This window comes from Lepidochelys kempii, chromosome 1 (assembly GCF_965140265.1).
Source record: "Lepidochelys kempii isolate rLepKem1 chromosome 1, rLepKem1.hap2, whole genome shotgun sequence".
NCBI lineage: Eukaryota > Metazoa > Chordata > Testudines > Cheloniidae > Lepidochelys > Lepidochelys kempii.
The window spans coordinates 111582505-111595931 of record NC_133256.1 but is presented as its reverse complement, the minus strand read 5'-3'; the positions used below and the strand labels follow the sequence as shown (position 1 = coordinate 111595931).

Below are 13427 nucleotides of genomic sequence, written 5' to 3'. Positions count from 1 at the left end.
CAGAGAATTCCTAAGGGTGGGATTGAGATGCTGGTGCATATCCCGTATTTTCCCAGTCTAACACTGCACCTAGGGATGGCGCTGACAGTGAAACAGGTGACCGATTATACCTGTATTGACTGCAGTGACGGGGGGTAGCAGTAGAATGAGAGGGCCATAGGACGAGTTCTGTATGATCAGTGTTATTAAAACTAAGAACAAATGGATCTATAGAGACAGGATGTTTAAAATGTTACAAATATTACTAATTTCAATATGCAGTGGTAAAGAAAGTATTCTGATTTTAAGCATTTTGATTTCCTGAATCTAAAGTCTGAAAATAAGCTATAATTGAAATAATCTTAATTATACACAGCAGTCAAGATTCTCTAATTGATTTATGAATTAACTTCCATTAACTTTGGTGTATCTGCATTCCTTAACTGATCATATGGTTGTTTATGCCTATAATGGGGAATATTAATTACCTTCAGACTCTAGGAAGTATAATGCTTAGTCCTGGAATAATCTGAGCAAATACTTTAAACACTTGTCTTTTATAAATTCATCCCACATCCATTGGTGCTCATTAAATCACCAAATTGCTCAGAAGTACTAAATTATTTTTTTTAACAAATTACATTTTTGAAACCGCTTGTACATTTCACATCTGCCAATGGAGGAACTTGTGCTCAGCATCTCTGAACTCCATATTTTGCTTGTTTGCATCGCGATGTATTTCATCTCCACAGGAGGACCAATTCTTTATTTGCATGGATGGAAAATAAAGATTGGATAAACAGATTTTGATGCTGGATGAAATTTAAACAGAGGAAAAAAAGCTACAAAACATTTGTGTACACTTAGCTATACTTGGCTTTTAATTTCCCAGTGCCCATCTGTGCACATAGAGACAGTACACTGAAAGATTGGAAGGAGTAGCACATTCCTTAATATTTACAACATTCCAAATGGGGCGCATGAAGCCAGCAGAGCCAGGGTACTTCTTCCACTAAAACTGGCTTACAATTCCTGCACTCACTGCATGCAGACTAGAGAACAAAACCAAGCATTCGACATTTGCACCATATCAGAAGTGCCTCAAAGAACTCTAATTGCTGACAGCTTGTTTTTCACACAGTAAAGAGGAATTCTGCTCCATTACATTACAGTTCTTTGTGCATGGAAATTGCAGCAGATCAGGAAGGAAAGTGAGGTTTACCTTATCACAGAACGTGCTAATTTTATAGTCCTATTCCCTTGGCATAGGCAGATAGAGTGGGAAAGAAATTTAATTTTGATTTGCTATGTTTATGTATTTCCAGAGCCCGGTTTTGGTTTGGGGGAGGTTAGGCTGGAGAGGAAGGCACATTTGTCCTTGCTTACTTGTGTTTAAACCAATCTGCCAGGATTGTGAGGTTTATCATCTGTTACTGCATTCTGGGGAGCAGTTTTCCTGCTGTCTTTTCCTAATGCCACTTTACTTGTGCTGCTGTACGCCAGAAAGCATATAGCATTTCCAGTAGCTGAGATGAGAAACTTCACAGCTGCTACTATTGTCACTGTGTTGCATAGGTTAACTAGCAAGCGTTGCTGTGCCGAACACCATTTTAGGGTGCATGTGTTCCAGATATTGTCATCTCTGTGCTGCTACTGTCAGTTTCCCATGGTACAGGAACGCTGGGGCTGTAGCACACTGTACTGATTGTGGAGAGCTGGGGGAGTTCCTGATCCTGCAGCTCTTGCTCACATGAGCAAGTCCCATTGGCATCACTCAAGCTACTCACAGTGAACAGCAGATGTAAGATTCAAAGGTCTGTCTAACAGCATTAAGGCTAAATAGGCTCCTCATGTCATTTCACTGTGATCACTCTAAATGAAAGAAGGATTTTCATTTGCCTTCTCTTTCAGCAAAATACAAATGTACATACAGCAACATTGACAAGATTATGGTGTGTAAATGAGAGTATTTAAGCGTGTGTATATGTGACAGAGAGAAAGAGAGAGAATGCTCTCCTCAGTGGTTGGCATTGTGCCCGGACCCAATCAACTGTAAAACTGTCATTTACTGCATTTTCAAGTCTTACACGATATTGTATGGTAATATTATCATTACATTCCTTCCCCACCGGTTCCCAGTCTTCATCCCTGGGTTTCTCATCCAGTCACAGTCTCTCCTTTCCCAGTACGCTCCCTGGCTCCTTCTCCCAGTCTCCTGTTCCTTGGATCCTTGTCCTAGTAGTCTCTTTGCCCAGACAGTTCCAATCTCAGTCCAGCGCCTCATCTGATCTGTGTTTTCCCTCCTTCCCACCAAGGTTCCCAGTCTCCCCCAACTCCCAGTCCTGGTGTCCTGGCCATGCCAGTCACAGGCTGTTTGCCCCCCCCCCCCGAGGAAGAGTGCCAGTCCCCCCATCCACAACTCCCAGTCACAATTTGTCTGCTGCACTTTAGCCTCCAGTCCAGTCTCACCAGGCTGACAAAAAGATCACACTCTGCCAAATTTCAAGTCCCTGCTCCAGAACATGGAGGTGCTAGAAGCTTCTCAAAGAAAAGACTACCAAAACAATTTTTAACATTGCAAAGTGACAGATTTTTCCCTAGCCTCCTTCTCAGAAATGACTGTTATGACTGAAATTTTAAAAATAATAATACATAATAATAAAGAGCCTGAGGTAGACACCCCCTCCCCCCACATGGAACATTTCTGCTGAAACGGTTAAAGTTTTGCCAAGTTATAAGCAGCTGAACACAAGATCTCATCATGGGAACTGTCGGTCAACCTTAATAATAAATGTACTTCCAACCCTACCGATAATTGTGATAGACACAAGGCTGTTTGCATGTCTAAATTATGAAATTTTTAATGCAGTGTGTGACACTGACAGATTCCAACATTCTTCTGAGTGCCACATAAGATGAAAGGCTGTGCCACGGATGAAAGAAAACTTACTGTTGCCAAGTAGTGGTCAGGGAAAAGGGGAGGGAAGGAGGGAGGGGAAAGCAGAGAGGGATAGAAGTATGCCGGGCTTCCCTGTAAGGAGGGGGCCAAATCTGGGGGGAAGAGTGGGAGGCGATTTAAAACAGTAGGACTAATGTGTATTTTAAACTAGGTTACTGAGAAAAACAAGGCATTGCAGGCTTTGACTGGAATGATTTATGATGTTTAGAAACCCCTTCGTGGCAGCAGCGCCATGTGATTCTTTGGTTTGTACATTGGAACCTCAGTAACACTCGCTTTCTTCGTCCACAAATCCAAGAATCTCAGGGGAAAAAATATAGCCAGCCCACCCCATGTTGCTGCAAAGATTTCACAGCAGATCTGAAAATGAGATCTTCTATTACTGAGATTTCATTATTTTTGTTCAATATGCTGATATGTTTACTGTGAAGTATCGTGATTAATTAAAATTAAATTACAGTTGTTAAATAATTTTAAAAAGTACATTTTGTAATGCAATAGTCTGGATTTATTTTTTAAATCTTTAAAGAAAGCCTCTAAAGAATCCCTTATTACTAGGATTGTCACCTTTTTAATGGCTAGTAACCAGACCCCCAAGACCCCCATCCCCTGCTCCGCCTCTTCCCCCAAGGCCCCACCCTGTTCTGCCTCTTCCCACAGGTCTCACCCCTGCTCCACCTCTTCCCTCGAGACTCTACCCCCTTCTCTGCCTCTTCCCCGGGCCCTGCTCCCTTCTTCACCTCTTCTCCCAAGGCCCCACCCCTGCTCTACCTCTTCCCCACTCCAGATTAAAAAAAACAGACACCACGGCTTGTGGAATGGAACCTGGACACACAAGCTGAAATCCAGACTGTCCAGGTGAAAAACGGATGGGTACCAACCCTCCCTGTTACAAATACGGGATTGCCAACATTGGAAAGAGATTGGTTTTGATGTGTTTGATAATCTTTCTGGCTAATTTGAAACATTTAGTAAATAGCAATTGGTCTCAGCCATCAGTGAGATTCTATTCTGTATTTAAAAGGATGGACTTGTCGTTAAGATACCACGCTATAAACCAGGGGTTCTGTTCCGAGAACTGTTGTAAACCTTCACTGTGACCCAAGGCAAGTTATGTCACTTCTCTGTGCCTTAATTTCCTCATCTGTGAAATGAGGTTAAAAATGCTGCTCAGAGCTGTTGTGAGGCTTGATCCCTTGTGTCCATAAAGCACTCCAAGATCTGGAACACAACTGCAAAAATGCTGTTAATGTAGATTCAATTGAGCTGAGTTCAGAGAGCTGAAGTTTGGCATCGTCTTCGCTAAAATTGTTCCAGTCTGATAATTTAATTAATCAACATTGAAGCAGAGTGTCTGAGATAATGTGTGCATTCATTTGCATAATGGCTGTAATTGGCAAAGCCTCATAATATAAGTGTGGCGGTTCTGCAAATGACAGTAGGATAGACTGTTTTCTTGTAGCACACACTTCAGCCTCTGTTATTTGCTTTTCCACACAGGAAAAAGTGACAGCTAAATGTACTGGCCAAGGGAAAAGATGACTAATTGATTTTTGATGGTTCTTGACATGGATATATATTCTACATGACTATGTTGCTACTTCAAGATAAAAAACTTCTAATCAGGTTTTAGAGCAGAACTCCCACTTCTGAATGGGGCCAAAAATGTTTAGGAGTAACAGGATCTTTGGCCCAGCTGCAGTGAGCAGTTCCTTTAGCCAGATCTAGCAATTTCACTGTCACATGTTTGAGTCTGTAGCTTCACAGCAGCCAGCAGCCAGCCAAGCTGTGGTTGCAAAGAAAATTAACTCCTGTCATTCAGTTTCAGAGAGGCCCTTGATGTGGTATCAACCCACTGGCAATCGATTCAGTGAATTTAGGGTAATGTTGTGCTTTGAGATTCTCCAGTGCATATTTAATTTAACTATAAGACAGATCATCATTTTAAATAAATACTTGACTGTTATAAGCATCAATTGGGAATGAATGACCATGCAGCAAATACAATAGATAGTAATCTTCAGAAGATGTTTTGAATAATCAATTGGCTTTTCTTTAACTATCTTTACCATATTCAATGCTTTGCAACTAGTGAGACAGTTACTGATCGTTAAATGCCAGCTGAAATGACGTGCTGAGGAGGAACACCCGAGGTATTAGACTCATGTTCACTGGCCTATACACAGATCGGCTTGGGAATTTTCTGATGAAACTGGCTTTCACTGGAAAATGCCAATTTGCTGAAACCAAACTGTTTCACAAAAACATATTGGTCTTGACAAACTGCCGATGAAACATAAGCAGCTCCTGCCAGCTCAACTGGTGGACGGCTGGGGAGCCCCGGCTCCCTGGGCCCAGGTCTCTAGGGCAGTCTCACCATACGGATTGCTTCAGGGTCAGGAACTCCAGTTGTAGCCAGGACGTGGCTGACAACTCCACACCAGGGGAGCTGGGAGTCCCGAGAACCTCAGCTCATGCAAGGGCTCTTGGGACTTCCAGGCTTGCTGCTGTGGAGCCAGAAGCTTTGGAGACGCAGCTGCCAAGCTTTGAGACTCCTAGATCAGCCATGGCTCCAGAGCGTCAAGATCTCCAGCTCCCCAGTCTTGTGTTTGTTTTCTCTTCCGTAGGAAATCTGAATGTGTCCACTTTTTCTTCTATAACAGAACCCTCTTTTCAGAATTTCTTGCGGAACACACATTCCACATTTGCACCAGCCTAAATCACAATCCGTAGTTTTTTACGTAACATAGAATGACACTTGGAAACTACATACCTGAACAGCTCTGTCATCTCTTTGGGGGCAGGGACCACCTCTTTGTTTGGACTGTGCTCCAAAGAGTGAGCCTTTGAGCTGTGTCCAGGGCCCCTAGGCACTACCATACTACTGCTAATACTCAAAATGATTTTACGTGAAATTAAAAATTCTTTGTGAATTGTCCAAAGAAATCCTGGACATTGCTCATTTGCAAACGCATACAAAAGTAACTCTGTTATTAGTACAGACATTTAGAAGCTACTGTATGCTCTGGTGATTTAGCTCTAAGAGCAACCTGGATGGACCATTACGACGTCATGGGGAACCTTGCCTTAGGTAAAGGGGACAAAACAGGAGATTGAGGTGCAACCTATTTTAGTTTGAGAAAGAGGATTAATTTTTGTCCCACCCAGCCCAGAATGGCCTTAGGTTTGTGCCAAGAAACACAGGTTCTACTGATCTGGGGGGACATGCCCACTACGCCCAGCAATATACCACTAAATAGCCTCCAGCAGCCCCATACACCTTGAACAATGAACTGCGGGGAACCAATCCACAACCCTCTCGAGGCCCCTATTCACTCATTAAATCCTTCTGACCCCATTTCACCCCAATAATAGAATCCTCCCGACCTTCTGCCCCCTGGTGGTATAACCCTCATGTCACACCCTGACTGCTAAGCAGGCTATCTACCAACTGTCCCACGCCATGACTGGCTATGCTACTTGAACAACTGGTTTTGAAGGATACACAGCTGTGTCTTCACAAAGGGCCTTGTTGCTGAAGCCAGCTCCGAGCCCAGTTTCTTTCACTCTAAAGACCCCAGAATAGTTTAAAACTAAAGCTGGTTGCATTGGTGAAAACTAACATTTTTGTGAATTTTTTTCCACCCAGCTCTATTTAAAAGTAATGGAATCAATTCTCTAATGAGCTGCAGCCAGCTGTGGAGCAAACCACGGAAACGCATGCCACAGCACTACGCAACAATTTAGAACGAGAAGTGCGGAAGAAACTTCTGAGGAAGTTTAGGCTGCAGTGTAATGACCTAAACTGGACTTTGACCAGGATGCTGGAGCTAACCTCCCATGTGCCCTTTTCTGAACAATGCCCTGGGGCCATTGAAGATCGCATGAGAGCCAGAGCTGTTTTATATCATTAAAAAGGCAGCACCTAAAGTAGCACAGGGCTCCCAACATCATCCTGGGGCATTGCTTCAGTACTGATTTTGAGGGAAGAGTTTGTCATCTATTGAACTCATGAACATGGTCACCTATGGTTTTCCTAGAAAGTCTCCCCTTTAAATAGCAATCAGCCCTGACCCTGTATAGTTCTTAAGAGGGGACAAGACCACATCTGAAGAGGTCTGGCTTCAGGCAGATGCAGGTGATCCAGGACATGGGGTGATCCAAGCCAAATTAGCTTGCAGAGCTGCTGGTTTGTCCCTGCAGCCTGTCTTTCGTGGCCGTGCCCTGGTGAGGGTCCTACTCCAAACAGCATCGGCACACTGCTTGATTTGTGCTTGATAAGGTATTCTCTTTTGTTTTCAAAGGTACCGTGTCGTGGTTCCATATCCTCCTCAAAGCGAAGCAGAGATTGAACTGAAAGAAGGTGACGTTGTGTTTGTGCACAAGAAGAGAGAGGATGGCTGGTATAAGGGGACGTTACAGCGAAATGGCAGGACGGGCCTCTTCCCTGGAAGCTTTGTAGAGAGCTTCTGAGGGCTTGCTTTCTTCCCCGTCACCACTCTCCGAACTGAAAGATCTTTCAGGGGAAATTCCATAGCACAAGAAGAGACAGCAAAGGGAAATGTGACTGATATCCACTGCCACTGTTACGTCCAAAGACTCCCCGGGCCCTTCATTCTACAGCTCTGGAAGCACAGCACCTGCTGTGCTCCCAAAACCATGTTCAGTACGTCCAGGGGTGTGTTGAAGTAGTGCCTTCCACTTGGAATCACAGGCTGAGAGGATGCACATTTGGTTTGTATCGAAACTAAACTCCAACTGTTACCCATTATGTACATTATAGAGAAAATATCTTTTAAAAAGTTGTTATATTGCTGTAACTTATTTGTCAGAGCTGCAGTGTTCTTATTACTGGCCTATGCAAGATGGGTTTGGGTGTGGCAGGAGGCAGAGTAGGGAGCTCTTGAACTGGGATTTTATATTTCCTGGGGGAAAAGAGGAGAGTGTGGCAAAATCCAACTAAAGATCTGTGCATTGTTCTGCCAGAAAGCATTAGGAGTCCAAAATGTTAGTGTCATGCATTCTATATACCTCAAAAATATGCTGCATGAGGATGTCAGTAAGTGTGTTAGTGATCAGGGTTGCATTTCATCTGAAGTGCCTGTGAGATGCACTGGGCAGGTGCTCAAGGAACTCCGGCTCCATCATTCAACTGCGGTTCTTGGAGTTATTTATATGCAGCATTTTTTTGCCCATCCAGTATCCAACTTTCCATTGCTTTTTTTCTTTTCTTTTTTTTTGGGGGGTATGACATGCCGTTTTTAATCGTTTGCAGTGTTGTTGCAGCTGTGTTGGTCCCAGGATATTAGGGAGGCAAGTTGGGTGAGGTAATGCCATTTATTGGACCAACTATTTGGTCCAACAAAAGATATTGCCTTACCGACATTGTCTCTCTAATTAATACCTTTTTAATGTAAGAACCGTTATACGTTTTATATATATATATTTTCTCCTAATATATATATATTCTCCTAAGGGATCAGGCGTTTCCTGTTTTTCATACATCTGGTGCTTTTATTATTATTATTTTATTATTAGGAAGATCCTGTTTGGCTTAAGAGAGAGACTGTTAACAGCAACATCAACAGACTTCACATTTAACATGTGAATTCTGAAATGTACTGAAAGTAGATTTCATCAGGATGAATATGTTTGTTAGTCCTACATGAAGCAAGAGAGAAAAATCAGATTAGGTGGTGATATATATGTGTGTGTGTGTGTGTGTAACTCACTTTCTTTATATATAGTTTCTAAAGACCCTTAATAAAGCACAGTAATCTGTCTAGACAATGATAATTATTCAAGAATTGGGAGCATTTCCAGGAGGAGCGATTTTAATTGACTTTTATATGGCAATAAAAAGAACACTGCAGGTTCCAGCAAGCACAGGAATCGTGGGATTTTCCTCTGTCTTTGCATCAGAGAGAAGAGAGCTGAACTGCAACGACTGTAATTAGCATTGTCAAAATGTGATTTTTTTTTACTGTAGAAATGTACAGTTCTCAACACTGTTCTAACCTGGTCAAGCTACAATACAAAATATATCAGGCAATATAACCCTCCATCTACAAGGGACCTAAAAGTGCAATAAATGGAAAGCAAGTTTATGCAGTTATTTGTATCAAACAAAGCAGAGAAAAATCCGATAACGAAAGTGTGGGAGTATTTAAAAAAGAGATTCAGTTGTGGTCTCCTGTAACAAAGTTGTAACAAAAGAATATTCTTAACTATGTTGTGCCCTGCCTTTCCTAGTGACTGGCTGCTTGCCCAGATCAAGATATGGCGGTCATTCAAGACTATGTTAGAGTTTTAGTAACCTGGAGATGATCTTAGTAAAAAGAGGAGGCCCAGGGGGTGTATGCCAGTACTTTGTTCTCAGTATTTCTTATGCTGAAGATGTAGGTTTTGTTTTCATTCAAGCCATGTATGCCAGCACATATCAAAACATGTATACGTGAACATTCCTACTTATGACAGGTTGAAGTGAGCTGTAGCTCACGAAAGCTCATGCTCAAATAAATTGGTTAGTCTCTAAGGGGCCACAAGTCCTCCTTTTCTTTATTCCTACTTATGTTGAACTGAATGACTTCATTCTCTGTAAAATAAGTTTCTCTTCCTGTCATTTGTAACAGATTTCAGAAACACAGTCTGCAGCCTAGTATTACACCTTCAAATCACAGAAACATTATTTGAGGGGGAGGGGTTTTTTAACGTTACCACATTTGTTCATGTTCCAGGTTGTAATCAGTCATCAGTAAAATAAATGGTTAGTGTTAAGAGGAAATTGCCTTTTTATAACCAATAAGAGCTTTAAGAAATTTCTTCTGCAAAAGGCTGATTGAAGAACACAGCACTATCTATCCAGTCATTTCATCCAAATTGGAAATGATATCTCTCTGCACCTTGAGCCATGATCTGGGCAGCTAGCAAGCTGGCAATGCCCCCCCAAAATGTGTTATACACACACACACATACATCTGTTTCTGAGAATGCTAACCAAGAATTTATAGATAGATAGATTAGATAGATAGATATAAATTCTTGGTTAGCATTGTCAGAAACAGATTTTTCTGACAAACTATTGTAGCTAAATATCTGTTAAAACTCTGTTCCATGGTATATATACTATATCCAGAGAAATGAAACAGGAATAATATTGTATTCAGTCAGATCTAAAGTAGTTCCAGATTTCAATGTTCTAATGCTTAAATCTAACAAGACAAAAGCCGTTATGGAAGAAAATACAGAAATGTCTGTGTAAAATCAGTGTTTTTAAATGTATTTTGCAGTCAGGGCAATAATAATTTTTAACTATACATGATGAGGGCAAAATAACCCTTTCAGTCACACCTCCTGTAAGGAGAGATATTTTTTGGTGTTTGATATTTTGAAAGCAGCTGTTTCTGGTCCCCATTTATTGCGTACCATAATAGTTTTGGTTTTTGAATAATTTTCTTGGACAAATCAATTCCATGCAAAGAGCACAACTGCAGAACATAAGACTGATCAGTGGTACAAGAAAATGACCCAGTGCCATTTAGGAAGTCCTTGACCATGGGAGGGGATTGGCGCTTACTGTGATCCATTTTTAAATTGCATACAAAGGAAAGACAAAGGAGGGGAAGGGAGTGTGCGTGCGTTTCCTACAAGGAAAAAAAAAGTTAAAGAATCCTTCTGGCAGCCTCATTTTGTAAAATGCCAGGTTTGCTGATCTAGAAATGGTTTCAGCTAATTGAACAATTCCTTTGTACTTTGCACAGCTCAGAAAATGTTTTTTGTTATACATGAATGTTAACGTGATTTAGAAAATATTGATGGTTACGAGTACAAATGAACTACAAGGACTGTGTTTCTGATGCTTTAAATAAAATAAACATTGAGGTCACTTGAGTGAGTTTTCCATCTTTATTTAGATGGTAAAGAGATTATACAAAACAGGTGTCCTGAGGCTCACAATAAAGATAGTCAGAGGGGCCCAAGAGATTTATGCTCCTAACTTCCCTTCCTGTGAGGATCTGGGCCAAGGTGACTTTGAAAAAGGGGTGAAGGCAGAGAAATGTCAGGAAATGCTTCAAATGAAACAGTATTTTCACATAAAGAGCTTTAGTCCACAAACCCTACTCACATGGAGTACAAACAGAGTCACTGAATCCAATGTATTAAATTGGAGCTACGCATGAATAAATACTATTGGATGTAAAAGCTGCAGCAGGGGGCCTTAATATAATTATATGGCTTAGAGCATAGCATACTATCTTATATCAATTGATACCCTTTATTTTCCCAAATAAATTGGAGCAAGTGCTCTATAGTTTGTTCTCTTATGACATGAGCCAACACCTGTAGCAGGACCAATATGTGTTTTGACAACACATGCTCTTGTCAGTTTACTTTTCTATTGGTGGGGGGAGAACTTCTAGATGGGTTTTTTTAAAATGTGTCCATTCTGCATGAGACACAAAAGTAGGAATTTGTACCAGTCTGTCAGAAAACGTACCAAAGGCCACTGGTGTAAATCAGTAACTTAGTCATGGAGTCTGAAGGGGTTTCTCAGAATCACACTGGTGTGACTCAGCTCACAATCTGGCCTTGATGAGGCCACTGTCCTTTCAGTAGTTTGCCCTGCTGCTAGGAGACACTCAGGTGTGTGGGGGGAGGGGTTTGGGGATGGAAATGAGTAGAACTGAGATCTTTTTAGCTCATTTCATAAATTTAATTTAGTCTTACAAGGGCATTTCTCCAGTTTCTACTTCATAATGGGCTAAATGCAGTATCCTTCAGCACATCATGGTGCATTTTATTCATCAAGTTGTGTCCTTTTCAAAGGCTTTGATTATTTCCAATTCGTGCGTTTACTTAAGTGCAGCTTCATGGTGATAGTTACTGTAGGTGTTCGTGCATTTTTATTTGTTGTTGCACAGAACAGATCTACAGTCAGACCTCTGCCCTCTTTTATTTGTTGGATGTTGAATTGCCATGAAATCACTTTCTGTAATGAGGTCTGTAATCTCGACCTGTCTGGGCTTTGACACCATGCTCATCACTACGGTCTCTGAGGCCCAGATGCTCAAAGGTATGTAGGCACCTACCTGCCTCTTTAGTCTTGCCACCCACCGGACCGATGGAGGCAGAACGAATTGGCCAGTTCTTCACCAGGCAGGCCTTGGCCTCATGCCAAGGACACACAGGTGCTGTTCTGCACGTGGAGGTGAAAGCCGCGGTTAGGAGGTGAGGCTCAGTCTCTGAAAAAGTTAGCACTAACTGGTATCTTTGTTGGAAGGCCAGGTAGAGAGTCCAAGGGCTGGATGGGTATGGAATTATGTTACACTTTCATTCCTAGAGGTGATTCTTCCAGTACAGAGAAAGGTATTAAGGCATGGTGGCCAGGCCATTTGAGGAAGCTGGCCGTGCTGTTGCCCATGTTGTGCCAGTTCTGTGGATAAGTAGAGCACTTTGTTCTTCAGGGGCTGGCATCTAGGTGTAACACCAACAGACCCCGGTCGGCGGAATCGAACCTGAGGTCTCTGGAAGTAAATGCATGAGCCTCTACCGCATGAGCTAAAAGCCACATGGCTCTTAGCTAAGGCTGTAGAGCAGATTCATTAATCTCTAAGCGGTCTCAGTGCCACTAGATGGGACAGAACACCACACCCGGGAGGTGTGTGGGTTACATAGGCACCTAAATTCACTCAACACCAGAGAGAGAAGTGTGCTTGAGCCCCACCCTCTGCTCTGTGGTGTAATGAGAAGGATCCAAACGCCACTCACTTCAGTAGGAGCAGGATTGCAGCTAAAACTTCTTGAGGTATGTGCCTTCACCAAATTAGGAGACTGAGGATAGAAAATAGTTTTATCGGGCTGTCCTGTTAGTTCATCCCAGGGTTCTTATGGCTCATCTACATGAACACTTAGTTCATGATAAGCTGGGGTGCAAAGCCACCCCAAATTAGTCTGCCACGCACTTACTGTCCATGTGGGCCCTGTGGCCACACACTAACCAGGCCACAGGGCACGTCTGGATCTACCGTGCTTTGAAAAGGGAGCACAAGGGAACGTCTCATGTGTGGGTGGCAGGGTCCACAGAAGCAGTCCGCGCACAGCCAGCTATTAGGGGGTAGATTTGCACCCTAACTTTGCAGCAAACGACCTGTTCGAGTAACAAGCTCTTAAAGTCACGCTGCCACACAGCCTGTGCACTTGCTACTTAGTCACAGTTCACAGATGTGGGCGTCAAAGGGCTACAAACAAACAGAAATTCCTCATCCCCTCAGCTGAATCATTCCCCTCACAAACACAACATCAAACAGCGACGTAGAAAAGCCCGTGGCCCTGCCAAATAGTCCAGCGCATCTCAGAGCGCTCTACAGCCCCTTTGCAAAGCACTGTGTTTTGCTGTTACAACAGCGTGGGGAGTGCCAGCCCATGCTGACTGACAGTGCAGGCTACGTGCCTTGTGGAGACTTTGTTGTGCACAGCACACTTTGCAACA

The 13427-nt window shown here is 42.5% G+C and overlaps 1 protein-coding gene across 5 annotated transcripts in view; it reads left to right on the top strand.

Moving 5' to 3' along the window:
• Positions 1-10814, top strand: part of SH3RF3 (SH3 domain containing ring finger 3) — a 383024-nt gene extending 372210 nt beyond the window's left edge. For all 5 annotated transcript variants that reach the window (XM_073350759.1, XM_073350770.1, XM_073350780.1 and 2 more), the window contains one exon: positions 7243-10814. In XM_073350759.1, coding sequence (XP_073206860.1) covers positions 7243-7411 — 169 coding nt within the window. In that variant the 3' untranslated portion in view covers positions 7412-10814. The remainder of the gene's footprint in view (positions 1-7242) is intronic.
• Positions 10815-13427: the final 2613 nt, after the last annotated feature.